The sequence below is a fragment of the Littorina saxatilis genome, linkage group LG12 (assembly GCF_037325665.1).
Source record: "Littorina saxatilis isolate snail1 linkage group LG12, US_GU_Lsax_2.0, whole genome shotgun sequence".
NCBI lineage: Eukaryota > Metazoa > Mollusca > Gastropoda > Littorinimorpha > Littorinidae > Littorina > Littorina saxatilis.
Genome location: NC_090256.1, coordinates 53,913,540 through 53,937,708, shown reverse-complemented (window position 1 = coordinate 53,937,708; position 24,169 = coordinate 53,913,540). Strand labels below are relative to the sequence as shown.

General features: G+C 42.6%; 1 protein-coding gene across 2 annotated transcripts in view; it reads left to right on the top strand.

Moving 5' to 3' along the window:
- The window catches only part of LOC138982260 (serine proteinase stubble-like), a 40,134-nt gene extending 16,319 nt beyond the window's left edge, over window positions 1-23,815 (top strand). Inside the window, exons 4-11 of one of the 2 annotated variants that reach the window (XM_070355501.1) lie at window positions 6-112; window positions 4,458-4,540; window positions 5,348-6,259; window positions 6,650-6,801; window positions 11,546-11,686; window positions 12,019-12,218; window positions 21,590-21,678; window positions 22,586-23,815. In XM_070355501.1, the coding sequence (XP_070211602.1) occupies window positions 6-112; window positions 4,458-4,540; window positions 5,348-6,259; window positions 6,650-6,801; window positions 11,546-11,686; window positions 12,019-12,218; window positions 21,590-21,678; window positions 22,586-22,817 (1,916 nt within the window). In that variant the 3' untranslated portion in view covers window positions 22,818-23,815. The remainder of the gene's footprint in view (window positions 1-5; window positions 113-4,457; window positions 4,541-5,347; window positions 6,260-6,649; window positions 6,802-11,545; window positions 11,687-12,018; window positions 12,219-21,589; window positions 21,679-22,585) is intronic. The other variant, XM_070355500.1, reaches the window with a different exon arrangement.
- The last annotated feature ends 354 nt before the right edge of the window (window positions 23,816-24,169 follow it).

Genomic DNA, 24,169 nt, shown 5'->3' with positions numbered 1-24,169 from the left:
TGCAGATCCAGATTTTCACGGATCAGTCATGACAGGGATACCATGGGACCCTGCAATGGCGGACAAAGACAGTGCAGCCTATCTACGCACAGCCGATCGCGTTTCAACAACGGTATGGCTGTTATTAAAGGCACAGTAAGCCTCCCGTAAACCATGACAGATACTCTTTACACACAGTACAAACACCCTTCCATTTGAACGCTCACCAAACGGGAACATCCTAGGTGCCCTCCGTAAAAAGCGAGCAATTTTCAAAGAATTTATGTTTGCGTGGTTTATCTTACCCCTGAGCCATCGTGAACCCGTGTGATACAGTTTCCCTTTTTCACAATGTTGTCGTCAGTTAGTAATTTGAATGCGACTCGATGTGAGCTTATCTGCAATAGCACGTTGTGGTGTACCTCTGACTATGCACAAAACAAACGGCTGTGGTTCACAAGAACTCTAGCGATGGCTTATGACTCTTCAGAGGAACTGGCGATAGGCATAAACCGTCGTTTGCTACGAGAACCACGACCTTGCGTGACCCTGCTTCCGGGCTTTTCTTTTTTCAAACTTTCAAAACTTCGAATTGTACTGATCCTGTCTTGATGAAAAAAGAATTCTTTTATGATTTAAGGATGTTTGTGTAACAAGCTGTCAATTTATTATTTAGATTTTAAATGTTAGGTCTAGCGCCAAAACGCACCACGGTCCGATTGTCTCTGACACTCTCTCTGCAAAATTAATTCTTTGAAAATTGCTCGCTCTTTACGTAGGGCACCTAGGATGTTCCCGTTTGGTGAGCGTTCAAATGGAAGGGTGTTTGTACTTTGTGTAAAAGCCTGACAGTATCTGTGATGGTTTACGGGAGGAGCACTGTGCCTTTAATACTAAAGTGCCGTTCACATGGCCGACTTTCAAACAACTTTACCCCACATTTGTGTTGATTTGTAATCGCTCCCGAGTTGTTGTGCCAAGTCAGCGAAAAGGTTGCCATGTTTAACGACGCCAACGATTGAGGCTCGAGTAAGGACGGATTTAGCCGCGACTCGAAAATTCAGTTGAGCGCTGCTCGACTCGGCCGTGACTTGGCGCAGATATTGCGCAGACTTTCCTTATATCACTTTTTGAATGGTTAAAGGCACAGTAAGCCTCCCGTAAACCATCACATATACTGTCAGGCTTTTACACATAGTACAAACACCCTTTCATTTAAACACTCACCGCTTGAGAACATAATTTATGTTTGCGTGGTTTATCTTACCCCTGAGCCATCGTGAACCCGTGTGATCCAGTTTCCCTTTTTCACAATGTAGTCGTCAGTTAGTAATTTGAATGCGACTCGATGTGAGCTTATCTGCAATAGCACGTTGTGGTGTACCTCTGACTATGCACAAAACAAACGGCTGTGGTTCACAAGAACTCTAGCGATGGCTTTTGACTCTTCAGAGGAACTGGCGATAGGCATAAACCGTCGTTTGCTACGAGAACCACGACCTTGCGTGACCCTGCTTCCGGGCTTTTCTTTTTTCAAACTTTCAAAACTTCGAATTGTACTGATCTTTTCTTGATGAAAAAAGAATTCTTTCATGATTTAAGGATGTTTGTGTAACAAGCTGTCAATTTATTATTTAGATTTTAAATGTTAGGTCTAGCGCCAAAACGCACCACGGTCCGATTGTGTGAGGAGACAATTAATCCGCAAAATTAATTCTTTAAAGGTACTGAACTTGTCAAATCCAGGTGCACGGAGCCCCTGGGGCTTTTAGTCATACCTCAGGCAGCTATCCGTTAGAAGAACTACCGAATTTCATTGACTTGCACCCAAAGATGCAAGAACTGCGATTTTTTTACGAATTAATTTCGGACTCTGTCCCGGCTGGTCTTGACCTATTTTTGGATCTAAATTTAGATCAGGTCACCACATCATGCACAAAAAGACACGTCACTAGTAGCAAACTATGTCAGACATCATCATGAGTTTGTGTAAAACAAAATGGAGGCCGGAATCACTCAGTTGAATCGAACTCCGACCAAACACCACGTAATAACTAGGTTAATTTATGCACTCGCGTGAACAAGCCAACTGTCGAGCTTCACAGATGTCGTCGTTGGGTAGGTTTTTTTTTTTTTTACTACCATAGGAGGATTTTTGAACTGTAAATGCACTCAGCTGCAACAAAAACGCAAAACGAAGGCTGTGAGCTGCACTGTGCCTTTAAAGATTGCTCGCTCTTTACGTAGAACAGCTAGGACTGATGTTCCCGTTTGGTGAGCGTTCAAATGGAAGGGTGTTTGTACTGTGTGTATAAGCCTGACAGTATCTGTGATGGTTTACGGGAGGCTTACTGTGCCTTTTACTCTAACCAAACTGCTGTTCTCGCATTAGGAGGTAGCTCCGATAGCTGAAGTGGCCTTCAGGTCTGCCGAGAATGGCGTTTTGAATTGACTTGGCGCCGACTAAAATCGCTAGTGGGGTACGTGGTGTTTTTTACATTTAGTCAAGTTTTGACTAAATGTTTTAACGTAGAGGGGGGAATCGAGACGAGGGTCGTGGTGTATGTGTGTGTGTGTGTCTGTGCGTGCGTGCGTGCGTGCGTGTGTGTGTGTGTAGAGCGATTCAGACTAAACTACTGGACCGATCTTTATGAAATTTGACATGAGAGTTCTTGGGTATGATATCCCCGAACGTTTTTTTCTTTTTTTTGGGATAAATGTCTTTGATGACGTCATATCCGGCTTTTCGTGAAAGTTGAGGCGGCACTGTCAAATTGGTTGAAATTTTGGTCAAGTAGTCTTCGACGAAGCCCGGACTTCGGTATTGCATTTCAGCGTGGTGGCTTAAAAATTAATTAATGACATTGGTCATTAAAAATCTGAAAATTGTAAAAAAAATATTTTTTTTATAAAACGATCCAAATTTACGTTCATCTTATTCTCCATCATTTTCTGATTCCAAAAACATATAAATATGTTATATTTGGATTAAAAACAAGGTCTACAAATTAAAAATATAAAAATTATTATCAAAATTAAAATTTCGATATCAATTTAAAAACACTTTTATCTTTCTCCTTGTCGGTTCCTGATTCCAAAAACATATAGATATGATATGTTTGGATTAAAAATACGCTCAGAAAGTTAAAACGAAGAGAGGTACAGAAAAGCGTGCTATCCTTCTCAGCGCAACTGACGATGCTACGAGAATACGGTCTTGCTGCGTTGCATTGCGTTCAGTTTCATTCTGTGAGTTCGACAGCTACTTGACTAAATGTTGTATTTTCGCCTTACGCGACTTGTTTAAATATTTTTATTGTTTGTTGTTTGTTTTTGTTTTTGGGGGATGGTGGTGGTAGTAGAGGGTCAGTAATCATGTGTGTGTGTGTGTGTGTGTGTGTGTGTGTGTGTGTGTGTGTGTGTGTCTGTGTGTGTGTGTGTGTGTGTGAGCGGCGAGCGTGCAAGCGTGCGTGAATGCGTGTCAGTATGTGTGCGTGTGTGCGTGTATGTGTGTCTTTATCCCCGAGTACGCAGTAGGAGGGTCCAGCAGACTTTAATTGTGTGTCTGTGTATCTGTCTGTCTGTCTGTCTGTCTGTCTCGACTTAACAGCTTATTGCTGGGAAACTACTGGGCGCAGTTCGTTCAAAAGTTGATACACTAACTTGATAATAGGTCCGATTGATCGTATTAAAACTTCATAATGTTACCTGGGACCTAAATGCGAAATATTCCACAAAAACGACTCTTAACGGGGGGAGGTTTGGCGGTGGGAGTACAACTGCCGTGCAGCTAATGGAACAGCCAGCTAGCTGGTGCGAATCACGTCCGCCTATGGCCAAAGTGATCCGGTTTCGATTCCCGGCATGGGCGGTCTATATATTTTTTTTCTTTTAAATTCTTGTTTACTATAGTTTATTATGAACGTTTTAATGTTTTATTTCACTCTAATAATTTTTTTGATTGTGTAAAATAAATAAATAATTTTTTTTTTTTTAATTCTTGTTTACTATTGTTTATTATGAACGTTTTAATGTTTTATTTTACTCTAATAATTTTTTTAATTGTGTAAAATAAATTTTTTTTTTTTTTTTTTTTTTTAAATCCACGTGCACAAGACGAAAGCACGTCCGCCTATAGCCAAAGTGATCCGGGTTCGATTCCCGGCATGGATGGTCTATTTTTATTATTATTTTTTTTTTTAATTCTTGTTTACTATTGTTTATTATGAACTTTTTAATGTTTTATTTTCCTCTAATCATTTTTTTAATTGTGTAAAATAAATAAATATTTTTATTTTATTTGTTTAATCCACGTGCACAAGACAAAAACTTTCATACTGGGGGAGCGAGCCAGTCTGAAGAGTACTCGGGTCCAGCGCCAGCGTTTTTTATATGCTATGTCTTGGATGAAAACTTGCAGCAACGGTAATGTGAAGATATTTCTCAATACAAAAATGATATGTTCGTTTTTCTCTCAGATCGCCGAGGTGTACCGTGCTAGCAACCTAAGCAAACTTGTCAGTCACAGTCGCGCAACTTCTCTCTCGCCAACCCAACACAGGTCTGTGTCATTTTGAATCCTAGGCTGAACAGTTCCACGAGAAAGCTACCAACCGGGTGGGACCCAGCCGCGGGGTCGGATTGGTTGAATTTGAGTTGAGTTGGGTTGTGAGTTCAATCAATTCGACTCCTCGGCTGGCTCCCACTCGCTTGGTATAATATTCTCTTACACTCTTCGGTGTCCGAACACCCCCCGTGTACACTACATTGGGTGTGCACGTTAAAGATCCCACGATTGACAAAAGGGTCTTTCCTGGCAAAATTGCTTAGGCACAGTTAATAATTGTCTACCTATACCTGTGTGACTTGGAATAATAGGCCGTGAAAGGTAAATATGCGCCGAAATGGCTGCAATCTACTGGCCGTATAAAATTCCATCTCACACGGCATCATTGCAGGTTTTTGTTTTTGTTTTTTTGTTGTTGTTTTTTTGTTGATCGTATAAACCAATTCATGTCCAATATAGGCATTTAAGACCTGACGGACAATAAGCCCCTTAAATTTCTTCTCATCATTGCAGAGCGCCTAGAACTGTACCCACGGAATATGCGCGATATAAGCCTCATTGATTGATATTGATATTGATTAGCAGAGATCTGAAACAGACAGACTGCTAACGTTCCAAAAATGAGAACAAAGGCATAAAAAGGTGCTCAGTTCTCGGACATTTGTGTCCAAAAGATGTGCCATAAACTAACCAATCTTCGTTTGTTTCTTTCTTTCTTTCTTTCTTTCTTTCTTTCTTTCTTTCTTTGCTTGTTTCTTTGTGTTTAAATGTACCACCAGACTAAATACTGATCTGCTGCAGGGAAGGAACAATAACGGTTGCCTTTGAACTGTTCCTCTGCGATTCCCACGGGATGGGCGACCCCTCCACAGCAAACCAGCTTCGTACTGCGCTAACACGGCCTCTGGTGAACGCTTTTCAAGCGGGTCTTGACGAGTTGATGACCAGAGGCAACAAGACACTCTTCGCGGCCAACATCATAAAGTCGTCCTTCGAACTACGGCCTGTAAACGTCGCTACTTTAACGACGGCATCAGCGGCGACGACGATCAGTAAGACAACACCAACGACCACGACGACCCCTTCGACAACGATGTCGACAAAGAAGGCATCCACACCTGCGTCGACAACTCTTAAAATGACAACGACGACTACGACACCTTCGTCAGCGGCGACGACGATCAGTAAGACAACACCAACGACCACGACGACCCCTTCGACAACGATGTCGACAAAGAAGGCATCCACACCTGCGTCGACAACTCTTAAAATGACAACGACGACTACGACACCTTCGTCAGCGGCGACGACGATCAGTAAGACAACACCAACGACCACGACGACCCTTTCGACAACGATGTCGACAAAGAAGGCATCCACACCTGCGTCGACAACTCTTAAAATGACAACGACGACTACGACACCTTCGTCAACTCCTGACACAATAACCACGACACCTTCAACGGCAACGACACCTCCTAGAACAACAACAAGAACACCATCAGAAGAAGTGACCACATCCGAAGAGACTGTGCCAGTTTGTGGAGTCGTCCGTGAAACACCAAGCGCTCGCATCGTTGGAGGGTCAGTAGCGAAGCGAGGAGCCTATCCTTGGCTCGTCAGTCTTACCATCAACGACCGCCCACCAAACTGCGGAGGTAGCATCATCGATACACTGCACGTCATTACAAATGCCTATTGCCTGGATGACCTGTAAGTTCAATGACGTCACGAGTAAAGGAGGAAACTTTATACAAAAGTTTGCTTGTTTCTAAATACTACTACCTCTTTACGCTATATTGTTACCATGCTGATTTAATTGCGAGAAACAGGCTGGGTATACGGACAACATGTATTCGCTTACCGTTAGATGATAGTTTTGACTTGATGTTTTCAGATAGATTGTGGAATCGAGACAAGGGCGATGGTGTGTGTGTGTATGTGTGTGTGTGTGTGTGTGTGTGTGTGTGTGTGATTGTGAGTGTGTGTGCGTGTGTGTGTGTGTGTGTGTGTGTGTGTGTGTGTGTGTGTGTGTGTGTGTGAATGCAGACTAATCGAATATTCAGATTGTTCCAAAGTGTGTTACTGTGTCGATCTGTGCAGCCCCGATGCTTTCCACCAGGACGGGCACACATTGGACATTTTAGCAGGAGCATACATGGAAACTACTTTCGATTTACTCAAACACAGGCAAACAGTATCGGTCAACGCCATCTACAAACATGAGGGCTACAATCGGTACTCGGACAGATATGGTAAGTTCACAAATCTGTAGGATCATATGCACATTAAAGACAGACGATGCCGATGCATGCATAGACTGGTAGGGGAAGGGCTCCTAATATGGACCGGCTCCTAATATGGACCACCTTCTGTTCTGACAAACTAACGGCGCTAGAGCGCTCAAAAAAGTTTTATTCGCTGTATTCACCCTCTCTGGATAACTTGCACATGTCAAAACAGTTGCAGAAACAGAAATCTCAAAACCGTAAGGCTTTTTCTCTTTTTATATTTAGTCAAGTTTTGACTAAATATTTTAACATAGAGGGGGAATCAAGACGAGGGTCGTGGTGTATGTGTGTGTGTGTGTGTGTGAGTGTGTGTGTCTGTGTCTGTGTGTGTGTCTGTCTGTGTGTGTGTGTAGAGCGATTCAGACTAAACTACTGGGCCGATCTTTATGAAATTTGACATGAGAGTTCCTGGGTATGATATCCCCGGACGTTTTTTCATTTTTTCGATAAATACCTTTGATGACGTCATATCCGGCATTTTGTAAAAGTTGAGGCGGCACTGTCACACCCTCATTTTTCAATCAAATTGATTGAAATTTTGGCAAAGCAATCTTCGACGAAGCCCGGGGTTTGGTATTGCATTTCAGTTTGGTGGCTTAAAAACTAATGAGTGAGTTTGGTCATTAAAAATCGGAAACTTGTAATTAAAATTATTTTTTTATTAAACGATCCAAAAACAATTTCATCTTATTCTTCGTCATTTTCTGATTCCAAAAACATATACATATGTTATATTTGGATTAAAAACAAGCTCTGGAAATTAAAAATATAAAAATTATGATCAAAATTAAATTTCCGAAATCGTTTTAAAAACTATTTCATCTTATTCCTTGTCGGCTCCTGATTCCAAAAACATATAGATATGATATGTTTGGATTGAAAACACGCTCAGAAAGTTAAAACGAAGAGAGGTACAGTAAAGCGTGCTATGAAGCACAGCGCGCAATCGCTACCGCGCCAAACAGGCTCGTCACTTTCACTGCCTTTTGCACTAGCGGCGGACTACGTTCAGTTTCATTCTGTGAGTTCCACAGCTTGACTAAATGTAGTAATTTCGCCTTACGCGACTTGTTACATTTAGTCAAGCTTTGACTAAATGTTTTAACGTAGAGGGGGGAATCGAGACGAGGGTCGTGGTGTATGTGTGTGTGTGTGTGTGTGTGTCTGTGCGTGCGTGCGTGTGTGTGTGTAGAGCGATTCAGACTAAACTACTGGACCGATCGTTATGAAATTTGACATGAGAGTTCTTGGGTATGATATCCCGAGATGTTTTTTTCATTTTTTTGATAAATGTTTTTGATGACGTCATATCCGGCTTTTCGTGAAAGTTGAGGCGGCACTGTCACGCTCTCATTTTTCAACCAAATTGGTTGAAATTTTGGTCAAGTAGTCTTCGACGAAGCCCGGACTTCGGTATTGCATTTCAGCGTGGTGCCTTAAAAATTAATTAATGACTTTGGTCATTAAAAATCTGAAAATTGTAAAAAAAATAAAAAATTATAAAACGATCCAAATTTACGTTTATCTTATTCTCCATCATTTTCTGATTCCAAAAACATATAAATATGTTATATTTGGATTAAAAACAAGCTCTGAAAATTAAAAATATAAAAATTATTATCAAAATTAAATTGTCCAAATCAATTTAAAAACACTTTCATCTTATTCCTTGTCGGTTCCTGATTCCAAAAACATATAGATATGATATGTTCGGATTAAAAACACGCTCAGAAAGTTAAAACGAAGAGAGGTACAGAAAAGCGTGCTATCCTTCTCAGCGCAACTACTACCCCGCTCTTCTTGTCAATTTCACTGCCTTTGCCATGAGCGGTGGACTGACGATGCTACGAGTATACGGTCTTGCTGCGTTGCATTGCGTTCAGTTTCATTCTGTGAGTTCGACAGCTACTTGACTAAATGTTGTATTTTTGCCTTACGCGACTTGTTGAGTCACTTGAGAAAAAGTGACTCTATGTAATCGGTCAGTGTTAGTCTGTCCGGCCGGCCGGCCGTCCGGCCGGCCGTCCGTAGACACCACCTTAACGTTGGACTTTTCTCGGAAACTATCAAAGCGATCGGGCTCATATTTTGTTTAGTCGTGACCTCCAATGACCTCTACACTTTAACGATGGTTTCGTTGACCTTTGACCTTTTTCAAGGTCACAGGTCAGCGTCAAAGGAAAAATTAGACATTTTATATCTTTGACAAAGTTCATCGGATGTGATTGAAACTTTGTAGGATTATTCTTTACATCAAAGTATTTACATCTGTAGCCTTTTACGAACGTTATCAGAAAAACAAGGGAGATAACTAGCCTTTTCTGTTCGGCAACACACAACTTAACGTTGGGCTTTTCTCGGAAACTATAAAAGTGACCGGGCTCAAATTTTATGTGAACGTGACTCATTGTGTTGTGAATAGCAATTTCTTCCTGTCCATCTGATGCCTCATATAATATTCAGAACTGCGAAAGTGACTCGATCGAGCGTTTGCTCTTCTTGTTTTCACTTTTGGCAGCGTTCACTCTAAATTTGCCGCCTAAAACGGACTCGTTTTGTCCACAGCCAAAGCTTTTATCACCCAAAAATTGCTATATATGACAGCTAAAACCGTATTTGTTACATTTTAGCAGTGTTGACCCCGAGTTTCTACTGCAAACAAAAAATAATAGCAAAATCTCAAAGTAGGTGCGAGTCCCCTAATATGGACCACCTTCAACAAATCGAAGAAAATAAAAGCTAAAGGCTATTTTCATTAATTCATTAAGAAGCTTGCTTGAAATAACCTATATTTGCCCTCGAGATTTTTAAAAAATGCAACAAAAAGTCTTCTTTTCGTGGAAGTTGATAATTTCACTTATTTTCACTCTGTTTTTGATAAGCTTCTTTAGTTTCCTGGTGTGCTTCAAATAATGCTCTCATCAACCCGAAACAGATAAATCTAGAGCATATTTTAATTAGGCTGACTTGTACACCAAGTTGTATCATGTTATTTTGAAATATAGGGGGCTTTTTACGGTGATTCGTGAAGGCCGCTTCACTGGTCCATATTAGGCGCCCAGGCTCCTAATATGGACCCTTTGTGAATTTTTCTGTATTTAATTTTTGCTGAATGTCTATCAAAGCTATTTCACTCTAATTAGGCCTAACGGTTAACCTAAGAGAGAAGGACTACCAAACACAAAATGAAACTTCTTCGCAAGAAAACAAGCTAGTTATCAGCATGAAACAAAAAGTGGTCCATATTAGGAGCCCTTCCCCTACTGATCTTTGGAACATTTTTACTGAGCACTGCTATCGGAGAGACAAACTTCATTTTTATAAAAATCGAGCCAAACAGGGCTACGTTCGACCGCTGAAAAGTCCCTTTTATAATCTGACTGTATTAGGTGACGTCATAATACGTTCGAGTCCTATGGCTTTGGGTATTCTAAAATGGTCTCGGTCATTGGTTTTGGGCTAGCCAAGCCTTACTACATGTAGACTCGGCGATGACTGGTTTTCAGTGTTGTTTTAATGCCGACACTGAGATTGATTCAATGTTTTGAAATCGCTTCACGCGATTTTTGTTTAATGATCTTTTGTTTTGTTGAAGTCGTTACAAGCTGTATCTTTTGATGTCTTCTCGAACTTTGCCGCTTTTGTCCTCGGAGACTATGATTTTACTTTGGTCGATAGGGTCAAAGAAAGACTGTTTTTATTCACTTATTAAGTTTGTTTAGTCGATACATGTTGCATCAGCACTGACACATAATGATCCAGCTGGATCTCCAAACTAACTCCATGACTCTCCTTGGAACCGTGACCTCCGGCTCGGGTGCCTCGTTGACCGGGAGCTAGAGCGCGACAACCATCCCTCCCTTGCGGTGGCCCTTTTATTTTTTTCTTATTTGTTTTCCTTTTTTCCCCCATCTAAAGTCGGGGTCAAACCCGGGAACATGCCCCTAATGGTTTTAACGTGAGGGCGTTAAACATTACTTATCATCATCATCATCATCATCATCATCATCATCATCATCATCATCATCATCATCATCATCACATGTTGCATATTACTAAAACAAACATGTACTTACTAATATTGACGCGTGGTGTCTGAGGGCTTGAGATATAACTGTGCGGGTGTTTCCCTCGTCTGTTTTAAGAAGGACCTTCTAGCATGCAGGTATGTGAACTACACAACTTGGTTTAATTTGTTTAGACATCTGAGTGCTGCGATCTTGGCATCACGTGATCCAGTGGTGGAAGCCTTCTTTTCTGAAAGACCAACGATACCAAACACTATAATATGAAGAATTGTTTCTTGTTTTATGTGGCCTAATGCATAAAACATCGACCTCCTAATAAATCGGGAGGTCGTGAGTTAAAATCTCGGCTGTGGCCGCCTGGTGGGTTAATGGTGGAGATTTTTCCGATCTCCCAGGTCAACTTGTGTGCAGACCTGTAAGCGCCTTAATTATTCCCCTTCGTGTGAACACGCAAGTACAAGACCAAGTGCGCACGGAAAAGATCCTGTAATCCATGTCAGAGTTTGAAGGGTTTGGAAACACAAAAATACCCAGCTTGCTTCCCTCGAAAGCGGCGCATGGCTGCCTGAATGGCGGGGTAAGAACGATCATGCACGTAATAACCCACTCGTGCACAAACATGAGTGAACGTGGGAGTTTCAGCCCATGAACGAAGAAAAAAAGGAATGTTTTTGTTTCAGTGAACGAAATAGCAGTTCTGCGACTGTCGCGACCTCTGACCTTTGACAGCTACGTGTCACCTGTATGTCTGCCAGACGCCAACAGTACGCTGCCTGCACGCTGTACTGTGGCTGGGTGGGGGGCTACTGCAACTGGGCCAGGTAGGTATACTCTCAGTTGTGTGTGTGTGTGTGTGTGTGTGTGTGTGTGTGTGACAGACGCCAGCAGCACGCTGTCTGCACGCTACTATGGCTGGGTGGGGGTATACTGAAATTAGGCCAGGTAGGTACACTCTTGTGTGTGTGTATGTATATGTGTGTGCGTGTGTGTGTTTGTGTGTTCGTGTGTGTGTGTTTGTGCTTGTGTTTTTTGTGTCTGTCACACCGAGTGTATGTGTGCGTGACTGCGTGTGTGTGTGTGCGTACGTGTGTGCGAAATATATAAGCAATTGCAGTTCACATTGTTGTAATACAATCTTTACGTACGTCTACAGACTTTTCTCAGTCAGGACACGGGTCTGGTATTTTCACGAATGAACTACAGGAGGTAACTTTGTGGGCCTACAACAGCAGTCAGTGCAGGCTTACCTTTCCTGATTTTAAGTCCTACAACAATAACAGCATTGATTATTACCTGACTGAAGGCGTCATGTGTGCTGCCAACGGTACCCATGGTGGACAAGACGCTTGCACGGTATTGTTTCCGTGTGTGTGTGTGCGTGCGCGCGTGCGTGCGCGCGCGCGTGTGTGTGTGTGTGTGTGTGTGTGTGTGTGTGTGTGTGTGTGTGCGTGCGCGCGTGCGTGCGCGCGCGCGTGTGTGTGTGCATATATAAACTCAGAGGCAAAAGAAACGCAAATGCTGCAGTGAAGATGGGTTACACATGAATTTTAATGTCGAATTAATTATTTCGGGTTAACAATAACAAGGAAACGAATTGACCGATACAAAAACCATACGGAAAAGTGTATTGAGATGAGAGCATGACGTGCCATGTTCCACTGAACACTGTTTGAAGACTGTTGAAAGTCAATAGCGTGTTGCTCCTCCCTGGGCGTTGATGACTGTGGCGCACCTCCGGTACATGGAGAGGACGAGGTGATTAATTTGCTGCTGAGGGACCTGAGCCCACACCTGGGTCACGGCAGCACGCAGTTCTGCTGTTGTGCGGGGTCTCCGGGCAAGGGCATTAATCCTTCTTTGCATGATGTCCCAAAAGTGTTCGATTGGGTTGAGATCCGGAGATCGAGCAGGATGAGGCAGAATGTTCACGCTGTTGTGACGCAACCTGTCCTGGGTAGCACGTGCAGTATGGGGACGGGCATTGTCTTGCTGGAACAGGCAGTTCCGGTACCTCTGGACAAATGGAACCACATAGGGACGCAGGACTTGATTGATGTAGCGGTCTGCATTGACACCATTCCCACGACCTTGGCCGACGTTCTGAAAGACGACAGGTCCCACTCGCTAATTGACACCAATGGCGCCCCATATCATGATGCTGGCACCTCCCCATCGATCAGGCTGCAGGATGTTATTGTTAGCAAACCGCTGTCCAGGTCTTCGCCAGATCCGGACACGCCCATCGCCAGGTTCCAGACAAAAGCGCTTCTCGTCCGAAAAAAAGAACCCTCCGCCAGTCCCGATGGCGCCAGTGGGCATGCTGCTGGGCCCAGGCTAGACGATCCAGGCGATGCTGAGCTGTCAAGACAGGACTTCGAGCTGGACGCCGATTTACCAGGTTCTGCCCACCAAGGCGTCGACGTAGAGTTCTGGCACTGACGGGTTGTCCATGCACCCCAAATGTGTTACGGGCTGTGTTGGCGGCAGTTTCGAATGCATCTCGCTGGTGTTGATGGACAAGATGGCGATCTTGTCGTGCTGTTGTTACCCGGGGTCTGCCACGTCCTGGTAAGTCGCAGGTACTGTTAGTGGCATGAAAACGTTGCTGCAGGCGATAAACCGTGGTGACATTTACTCCAAATGCCCTAGCAACTTGCTGAACTGATTGTCTGGCATCAAGTCTCCTGATCGCCTGTTGGCGCTGATCTGGTGATAGTCTCGGCATCGCGCCTGTGTCGCAGAAATGAATGTTGTAACAGTTTTGTGAGTACGGTACAGCTTGCCTGAACACTCTGAACACGAAAAGCTGCTTTTCCACATTTTGCATGTGCTGAAAGTGGTCTCCATGACGGTTTGGGATCCCCGTCAACAAGACCTCACGTGTGACCCAGATAACGGCAAACACGGTTCTGACAAGATAAGACCGCTTAAATAACTCGTGCAGAACATGCTAGTATCATTATTTTCTTTTTATTTCAAGTCCATAAAGGTTTAATTAACGCATCCTTTATTTGCGTTTCTTTTGCCTCCGAGTTTATATATATACTAGCAGTTAGGCCCGGCTTCGCCCGGGAGTAAGCGGAGCCCTGTAGCAATTTAAGACGCTCGCTATCCCATTATTAGCTTTACCTCCTTTGTTTGGATACAAAAAAAAGAGTTATCTCCCTTACCTTCTAGAAATTTCCGGAACTGTCCAGTTAATTTTTCTTTCTTCATTTCTTCCCCTCATAGGAGCAATAGCGAGTCTCTAATATCACTGGCATAATGTGCTTGCTACAGGTGAACAGTAGGCACTGAACTGGTCTTGCACCATATAGGCTGTATTCAATAAATGGGAGGTCCATAATCTGAGAAAGGAAACAATGAATCAAGAAACTAAAACCCAGGTGCACATCTGCGACACCTAGGGAGTGTACGTGCACACCATCTTGTTCCTGCCTCTTGCCATCTCAGAGGTATGGCGACCACAGACAAAAAAGAGTTATCTCCCTTACCTTCTAGAAATTTCCGGAACTGTCCAGTTAATTTTTCATTCTTCATTTCTTCCCCTCATAGGAGCAACAGCGAGTCTCTAATATCACTGGCATGATGTGCTTGCTACAGGTGAACAGTAGGCACTGAACTGGTCTTGCACAATATAGGCTGTATTCAATAAATGGGAGGTCCATAATCTGAGAAAGGAAACAATGAATCAAGAAACTAAAACCCAGGTGCACATCTGCGGCACCTAGGGAGTGTACGTGCACACTATCTTGTTCCTGCCTCTTGCCATCTCAGAGGTATGGCGACCACAGACAAAAAAGAGTTATCTCCCTTACCTTCTAGAAATTTCCGGAACTGTCCAGTTAATTTTTCATTCTTCATTTCTTCCCCTCATAGGAGCAATAGCAAGTCTCTAATATCACTGGCATGATGTGCTTGCTACAGGTGAACAGTTATCTCCCTTACCTTCTAGAAATTTCCGGAACTGTCCAGTTAATTTTTCATTCTTCATTTCTTCCCCTCATAGGAGCAACAGCGAGTCTCACTGGCATGATGTGCTTGCTACAGGTGAACAGTAGGCACTGAACTGGTCTTGCACCATATAGGCTGTATTCAATAAATGGGAGGTCCATATTCTGAGAAAGGAAACAGTGAATCAAGAAACTAAAACCCAGGTGCACATCTGCGGCACCTAGGGAGTGTACGTGCACACTATCTTGTTCCTGCCTCTTGCCATCTCAGAGGTATGGCGACCACAGACAGACAGACAGACAGACACTCTCTTTTATTATATGTATAGATAGATAGATATATATATATATATATATATATATATATATATATATATATATATATATATATATAGAATGACGTCAAGAGCGAGAATGCATAGAAATTACGTCATGAGCAAGGGAGATCATCCTTTACTCTGTGTGTGTCTCCACCGCCTACATTCCAACAAGGAATTTTGAAAGCAGGGAGCACACTAGAGGTAATGGAAGAGGTGGGGGAGGGGGTAAGAATTAGATCTAGAAAGAACTCTTCACAGACAGCCTACTGGAGAATCAAACCCTTTCGGAGCCGATTGCAACACTGAACAAGAATAACCCCAGGAGTCGGAGTTCTACAACCTCAAAGGACTTAGTCCAAGCATATTAGAGAACAACGTTGAAGTGACAATGACTAGGTTTAAAATGTCCCTTATCAGAAAGTTCAACCTCAGTCCTTTGATGTTTATTAAACACATTTTCATATAAAGTTGGCGCTTCATATGGAAAAGTGGCTTTGAAATTGACCCTAATCCTTCTTTGGGCTCTGTAAATGTCGTTTGGGGCTATGGTTGTAAAACGGTATCTACTGGTCACCCCAATGTATAAAGTGAAAACTCTTTCTGCACAAGAACACGCAGAAAGAATTGTATCTGCCTGATGTCTGATGCTTTTCAAAATCCCCAACCACTTACACCTTCAAAACGGACATTAACTGACACTATTGTTTTTCCCTATATAATCCTTACTATTTTTCCGAGACGTCGTCCTGTTGTGTATTTAGCTTGCCACAACCTCATACATGGTCCTAAAAGTTAAAGTTGAAGAAAATACTAAAGATAAATGAACAAGCTGACGCAGTGTCATTCGCACCGTGAATCCCCCCATGGGAACATACTAAAGTCTGGTTCCAAATAGGCTCAATTTCCTTCTATTTCTTTGTATTTCTGCCTCGTAGGGGTAGGGGTGTTCAAACCAAAGGCACCTTTAAACCAAAATTCAAATCACACATCTTACAATACTAAGACACTCAGCAGTGAAAGGGTGTCTGCTGGTAAAATATTCCAAACAATCCTAAAAGTACTTCACTACTAAACGTGCTTTTAAAAAGAGCCGTTGTTTTTCCCTCTATAATCAGTATTGTGTTTTCTGCGAACATGTAGTCTATTTAGATGGTTGTCATGTGCACATGAGTTGCTAAAGCGTTTTCAGTTGGGCATATGTCGAAAAGCAAAGAATTAGCCCTTTGAAAACCATCAGAACTGTCACACAAAAATAACATTTACCTATCTCACCAACTGACCAAACATAGGGCTTTTCCTTATGTATTATGTATTGTCGTGTTTTTTGTAGCATACTTGTGAAAACAGCCACCACTGTTGTAAATGATACTTTAAAGAGCATTATTTCATTTTTACAGTTGAAGGACAACCTGGACTGCCGTATATTACAGCTGTTTTACAATCAGCCAAAATTTTCTTAACAAACGTATGTTAAGAACAACTCCCATAGTGAAATTGAAGGAAAACAAAGTGAAAATCCCCCTGCCATAGAGGAGCTAAAGAATCAACAATAAACGACTGCATGGATAGCTTGATGCACGAATGCATTGCGGACATGTTTGTCTCCAACCAAGAGAAAGTTCCAAAAAATCCCTTTTGTGCTTCTTATTATACAGTGACGTCAAAGACAGCCTTTTCTGCTGTTCATACATTCAGGGGTTATGGTTACACTAAACGACGTAGTTGTAGCCATACTGCCATCCAGATTTATTTTTTCCTTGCGAGCAGTCACCGGGTGTTTGTGCTGTCTGCCAACCGTTAGATGACCCCGCCCAAGTCTGTTAAGGGACCGTTTGACCGTTATAGAACGCGTCTTTTTGATTTTTTGGCACAGTTGGAAACGGTTGATTTTTATCCCTACCATTGTTTCCAAACATTATATAGGAATGTTTTGTGAACAACGGATAATAGCCGCTACTCGCATGTGTAGCAAAAGTGAGCGTACATACTCACCCTGGTCGTCCAGCCGTTGTCCGTTGCCCGTCTTAATCTGTCTGTACTGAACATTACCTTTGGATTTTTCTCGAACGCTATGAAGTGAAGAAACACCAAATGTTGCAAAATGTTGTATGACCCCAAGAGCTCAAAAAAGATACTTGAGAACCTTGACCTTACCTTAAGGTCAAGGTCACAGGGAGAATGAATGTGGTCTAAAAACTGCAAAATTTCACATTGTGCCAGTTTTCTGGAAAACAAATTAAAAACAGCGGGCTTAGTTTTGTATGGTATACAAGAAAAAGAAAGCCTTATCTTCTGATACCATTTTGGTTGACCTCGCTTCAATGTCAAGGTCAGAGGAGCCCTTCAAAGTTGAATTGTAGACATATTTTGATGTGAGCTTGCCCCTTTAACTTTACTATGGACGATATCTCTTACAAACTTAAACACTGAGTGGGGCGTTTGTTAGAATTTCATAGTGAGCCACATCTGGTCACATATCGTTAGGGTCAAGGTCACATTGACCCCTATGAAAAATGTGACCAAGCCGGGTAAAGAAATCCATGTGTCTTGGTAAAAAATCTTAACAAAGCAAAGCCCATGCGACTCTCATGCTTGACCTTTGTCTTAAAGTGACCTTGACCTTCAGGTGACCTTGAAGGTGAAGGTCTAACAACTGAAGCTGGCAAGGACATTGTACACTATTAGAACTGGTTTACAGATTTTTCCTACCAAATTACACATGACCTTTGGCCAAGGTCAAGATCATCAAAGGTCACACATCACAAGGCTATCAATTCAAGACATAGGAAGCATAAACATACTTATTGGCACTTTCTACAAAGAGACATTGTCACTTTTAGTGATTCAATTGCCCGTTTCAGTCACATTTCATAAGGGGCAAAGTGACCTTGACCTTGATGATATGTGACTAAATGTGGCTCAATATCAGTATATAACATGTGCCCCACACAATTATGAAGTTTGAAAGATTTTTTTCATAGTTCAGGGTCAAGGTCACTTCAAAACATGTATACAATTCAACTTTGAAGGACTCCTGTGACCTTGACCTTGAAAATGGTATCAGAAGATAAGGCTTTCTTTTTCTTGTATACCATACAAAACTAAGCCCGCTGTTTTTAATTTGTTTTCCAGAAAACTGGCACAATGTGAAATTTTGCAGTTTTTAGACCACATTCATTCTCCCTGTGACCTTGACCTTAAGGTAAGGTCAAGGTTCTCAAGTATCTTTTTTGAGCTCTTGGGGTCATACAACATTTTGCAACATTTGGTGTTTCTTCACTTCATAGCGTTCGAGAAAAATCCAAAGGTAATGATTTGTACAGACAGATGAAGACGGGCAACGGACAACGGCTGTACGACCAGGGTGAGTATGTACGCTCACTTTTGCTACACATGCGAGTAGCGGCTATTATCCGTTGTTCACAAAACATTCCTATATAATGTTTGGAAACAATGGTAGGGATAAAAATCAACCGTTTCCAAATGTGCTAAAAAATCAAAAAGACGCGTTCTATAACGGTCAAACGGTCCCTTAACAGACTTGGGCGGGGTCGTCTGACGGTTGGCAGACAGCACAAACACCCGGTGACTGCTCGCAAGGAAAAAATAAATCTGGATGGCAGTATGGCCACAACTACGTCGTTTAGTGTAACCATAACCCCTGAATGTATGAACAGCAGAAAAGGCTGTCTTTGACGTCACTGTATAATAAGAAGCACAAAAGGGATTTTTTGGAACTTTCTCTTGGTTGGAGACAAACATGTCCGCAATGCATTCGTGCATCAAGCTATCCATGCAGTCGTTTATTGTTGATTCTTTAGCTCCTCTATGGCAGGGGGATTTTCACTTTGTTTTCCTTCAATTTCACTATGGGAGTTGTTCTTAACATACGTTTGTTAAGAAAATTTTGGCTGATTGTAAAACAGCTGTAATATACGGCAGTCCAGGTTGTCCTTCAACTGTAAAAATGAAATAATGCTCTTTAAAGTATCATTTACAACAGTGGTGGCTGTTTTCACAAGTATGCTACAAAAAACACGACAATACATAATACATAAGGAAAAGCCCTATGTTTGGTCAGTTGGTGAGATAGGTAAATGTTATTTTTGTGTGACAGTTCTGATGGTTTTCAAAGGGCTAATTCTTTGCTTTTCGACATATGCCCAACTGAAAACGCTTTAGCAACTCATGTGCACATGACAACCATCTAAATAGACTACATGTTCGCAGAAAACACAATACTGATTATAGAGGGAAAAATAACGGCTCTTTTTAAAAGCACGTTTAGTAGTGAAGTACTTTTAGGATTGTTTGGAATTTTTTACCAGCAGACACCCTTTCACTGCTGAGTGTCTTAGTATTGTAAGATGTGTGATTTGAATTTTGGTTTAAAGGTGCCTTTGGTTTGAACACCCCTACCCCTACGAGGCAGAAATACAAAGAAATAGAAGGAAATTGAGCCTATTTGGAACCAGACTTTAGTATGTTCCCATGGGAGGATTCACGGTGCGAATGACACTGCGTCAGCTTGTTCATTTATCTTTAGTATTTTCTTCAACTTTAACTTTTAGGACCATGTATGAGGTTGTGGCAAGCTAAATACACAACAGGACGACGTCTCGGAAAAATAGTAAGGATTATATAGGGAAAAACAACAGTGTCAGTTAATGTCCGTTTTGAAGGTGTTAGTGGTTGGGGATTTTGAAAAGCATCAGACATCAGGCAGATACAAGCCTTTCTGCGTGTTCTGGTGCAGAAAGAGTTTTCAGTTTATACATTGGGGTGACCAGTAGATACCGTTTTACAACCATAGCCCCAAACGACATTTACAGAGCCCAAAGAAGGATTAGGGTCAATTTCAAAGCCACTTTTCCATATGAAGCGCCAACTTTATATGAAAATGTGTTTAATAAACATCAAAGGACTGAGGTTGAACTTTCTGATAAGGGACATTTTAAACCTAGTCATTGTCACTTCAACGTTCCCTTCACTAAAGTGGCTAAGATGCCTGGACTAATTGAGAAGTCACCGAAGTGCATATAAGGGCATTCTCATAGAGTGCTGAACCTGAAAAGGTCCGTTTTTGTTTAGCCAAGACTGCTACCGGTTTCGAGCTGAGAAGCTCTCATCAGGCAGTCCAAGGGCGGATCGGGGGGGGGGGGTTACACGGGTTACGTAACCCCCCCCCCCCACCCCCCCAAAAAAGAGGTAATTTATTGGCTCAGGATGCACCAGATAGCTCTATTTTGCTTCTTTGGATACAAAAAATTTCCGGGGGGGCATGCCCCCGGACCCCCCTAGAGGCTTAGGCGCCTTCGGCGCCGTCAACTTGTATCTTCGCAGTCATTTTGTAACCCCCCCTCCAAAGTGAATTGATCCGCCCTTACAGTCTCTTGGCATAAAACAGAGAAGAACTCTCAAACTTCTATGCAAAAGAGAAAACCACATTTCTGCGGTAGGCCCTCTGCATAGACGAGAATCTTTCTTTGATTCCACTGCAACTGTCAGTGAAGATCTTTCTAGATCTAATTCTTACCCCCTCCCCCCACCTCTTCCATTACCTCTAGTGTGCTCCCTGCTTTCAAAATTCCTTGTTGGAATGTAGGCGGTGGAGACACACACAGAGTAAAGGATGATCTCCCTTGCTCATGACGTAATTTCTATGCATTCTCGCTCTTGACGTCATTCTATATTTAACTTTTCTTTAAAAGTGCAAGCGATCGAGTGCACATTTTGGCATTTTTAGCAGCGCTCTCATTATAAATTTCTATTTTGTTGCTTCAACAACCAAGAGCAGCTGCTGATACTTCAAAATTTCTTTTTCATACTCTTCACTGACAGTTGCAGTGGAATCAAAGAAAGAGAGTGGTTTGATTCTTGGTTGGATACCATGGGTTGACAACTTTCGCCAAATCTACCATCATCAGACCACTGATGAGACTCATTAGTATTCTCAGCGGATTATGACTTTATTCAGTTATTCTGCAGAAAAACAGAAATGCTGGAGAAAAACTGTTTGTTTTTGCAGCATTTCTGCATAATGTCATCTTTCGCGAGAGCAACGTTTTTTTCTGCAGTAAAACAGTTTTACTGCAGTAAAATTGAAATCAAGAATGCTGCAGTAAAACGGTGATGTTGTTTTACTGGAGAAAAACTGTTTACACTTACTGATGACTCGATCACGCACCTATCATTTTTTAACACGAATATGCATTTACCTACGGTATAATCTTTCATACGACATGTACACGTACACAAGACATTCTAGTCCTCTGCTTTTTCTGTGCGTTCACAGCCTTGCCTGTACATGTACTATATAGGAATTCTGCCACTTTATATAACCCCGGAATAAAAAGTTGCCCGTCCTGAACATCACCTTTTCTTTCATTTTAACACAACTTTCATGTCATTTTAATCACCAAATGTTCTTGTTTCTTCTTCTTTTGGACAGCGTGATGAAGGGAGCCCGTTGGTCTGCCTGGAAAGGGACACGCTCTCTAACAGGGAACGCTACACACAGTTCGGCATCGTGTCCTGGGGCCGAATGTATAGCCCCTCCATACTTTTTAGGATTTCATAGCGCTGTGGAGCGCATAGCTATGAAACGCACTATAGAACTCAGCGGTCCGCATGCATGAGTTGAAATAGTGCCTGCCATAGCTAAGAGCGGCTCTATTTTTAACACGTAGATAGTGGAAGGGATTCCCCGTCATCCTGTGTCTCTGCGCATGCGTCAAGCTTTGTGATGCTTCGCGGCGGGTCAGTTGTACACCATTTGCCGCAGACAGTTTGGAAAGCCCGTCTCCTGATAAAACTTGGCTTTCGTGGTTTGGAAACTATATCCATTCCGGTACCCTCGCCATAAAGGTATAAGTCACTCTCTTGCTGGTTCTGCATGCTGTGTTTGATGTTATAAATTCCCGTATTATTATTATTATTATCATTATTACTTATGTACCGCGATCAGTTCGCCACACACATCTTGAAAAGATCCGCACGCGTAAAAACTGACCCAAACACGACTACAAAGTCAAGATAACCCGCAGAACCGGCGGCAATGCACCCTTTCGATTCGGCAGTTCGAGTTGCTCTTACAGTTCATCCGTGATTGCATGAATGTCCTGCTGACGAAAGCGGAATTTTCTGTACAGTTCCACGTCGTCGTAACGATTCAGTGGATGTAGGCGGCCAAGAAAGATCCTGTTGCTTCTCAAATTTCTTCTCATCCTGAATCAGCATGAAAGCAGCCGCCATTTTAAACGCTCCAATAGCGGGTTCCATAACTCTTATTGGAAGGAGGGGCCTGCTATAACTTTATGGCCGACATAAGGCTCTATGCGCGGTCCATGCATTAGAAATAAGAGACTTTATGGAGTGCACAGACTTTATTGCAGTGACGTCATCAATTTAGGCTCCTATGGAGGGGCTATGCATTGGCTTCCAGGGGGGATGACTGGTGCGGTAAACCAGGTTCCCCCGGATTATATACTTACCTCCCCTACTTCAGAAAATGGCTGGATGATGTGGCTTTTCCTGCGTTGGCATCTTCGTCTATGTCGTCGACAACTCTTAAAATGACAACGACGACTACGACACTTTCAAAAACTCCTGAAACAGTAACTACGACACCTTCGTCCACGGCATGGACACGTCCCAGAACGACGACAAGAATACCATGATGTGGCCATTCCTGCGTTGGCAAAGGACGAGACCAGAAGAACGCAGCATGTTCATGATCATGTTGAGGAGAACACATTTCCATTTTAGCGATGGACTAGCATACATATATCCAGGATACTAAGTTCGCACTGTAGCATAGGGACTAGATAAGATAAGATTAGATAAGATAAGATAACCGTGCCTAGTGGTCAGGCGTCCGCCCCGTGATCGGGAGGTCGTGGGTTCGAACCCCGGCCGGGTCATACCTAAGACTTTAAAATTGGCAATCTAGTGGCTGCTCCGCCTGGCGTCTGGCATTATGGGGTTAGTGCTAGGACTGGTTGGTCCGGTGTCAGAATAATGTGACTGGGTGAGACATGAAGCCTGTACTGCGACTTCTGTCTTGTGTGTGGCGCACGTTATGTCAAAGCAGCACCGCCCTGATATGGCCCTTCGTGATCAGCTGGGCGTTAATTAAGCAAACCAACAACAACAACAACAAAATAAGATAACTTGTTTGTCCATTTTCATTATCACGCGGTGTAAATAGTTACATTGTGTAAGTTGTGTTGGCATAACACAAAGGTTACGGTTCGCACAACACCAAGAAATATCACTTAAACAGCTTCCCAAAATGCATGAGTGTTACTAAAGTTGGTGTCTAACATGTACCTCATATATATTCGTCTTTTTGCTGAATTGAAGTGATCATTGTAATATTGCTCACAGTGCCCGTATTCAAAGACTTCTTGAAATATTTTGATTTCAAAAACAAAAACCTTGCATTCAAAGCTGTTTTTGGCTCACGTAAGTGTAGCCTATGCGATGCTAAACTTTGTCTGTCTGTGCGTGCGTGCGTGTGTATGTGTGTGGTAGAAACTAACATTTTTGAATGAACACCGAAATACTAATTTTACCTGGTTAATATTCAAGCAACAGCATCAAAGTATTGAAGCAATGATCAAAATTTTGTCGGCACGTATGTAGTTAAAGTGTGTATCCAAAGAAAACGGGCGGTAGGGGGTTTTGGGGGGGGGTAAAAACAGGTGACTGGTTTGTGTCGTGTGTCTTCTTCTTCTTCTTCGTCGTTCACTAGATGGAGATGCCAATCGTCCGCACGAAAGCAGCTGTCCTCTGTAGGTCCTCCAGGCCGCCGAAGAGCTTGACCCTCAGTGGTACTGGTTCCGGCCACGATGCCTGCCTGGGAGCGTCATGGAGTTGGCAGTTCTGCAGCAGGTGCTCAGCATTCATGTCTGCATTGCAGGAGCACATCTCGGACTCGCCAATTCTGAATTTGCTGTACATGTGGGCATTTAGTCGGTTGTGCCCTGTTCTCAGCCTGAACAGAATGACCTGGTCCCGTTTGCTCAGT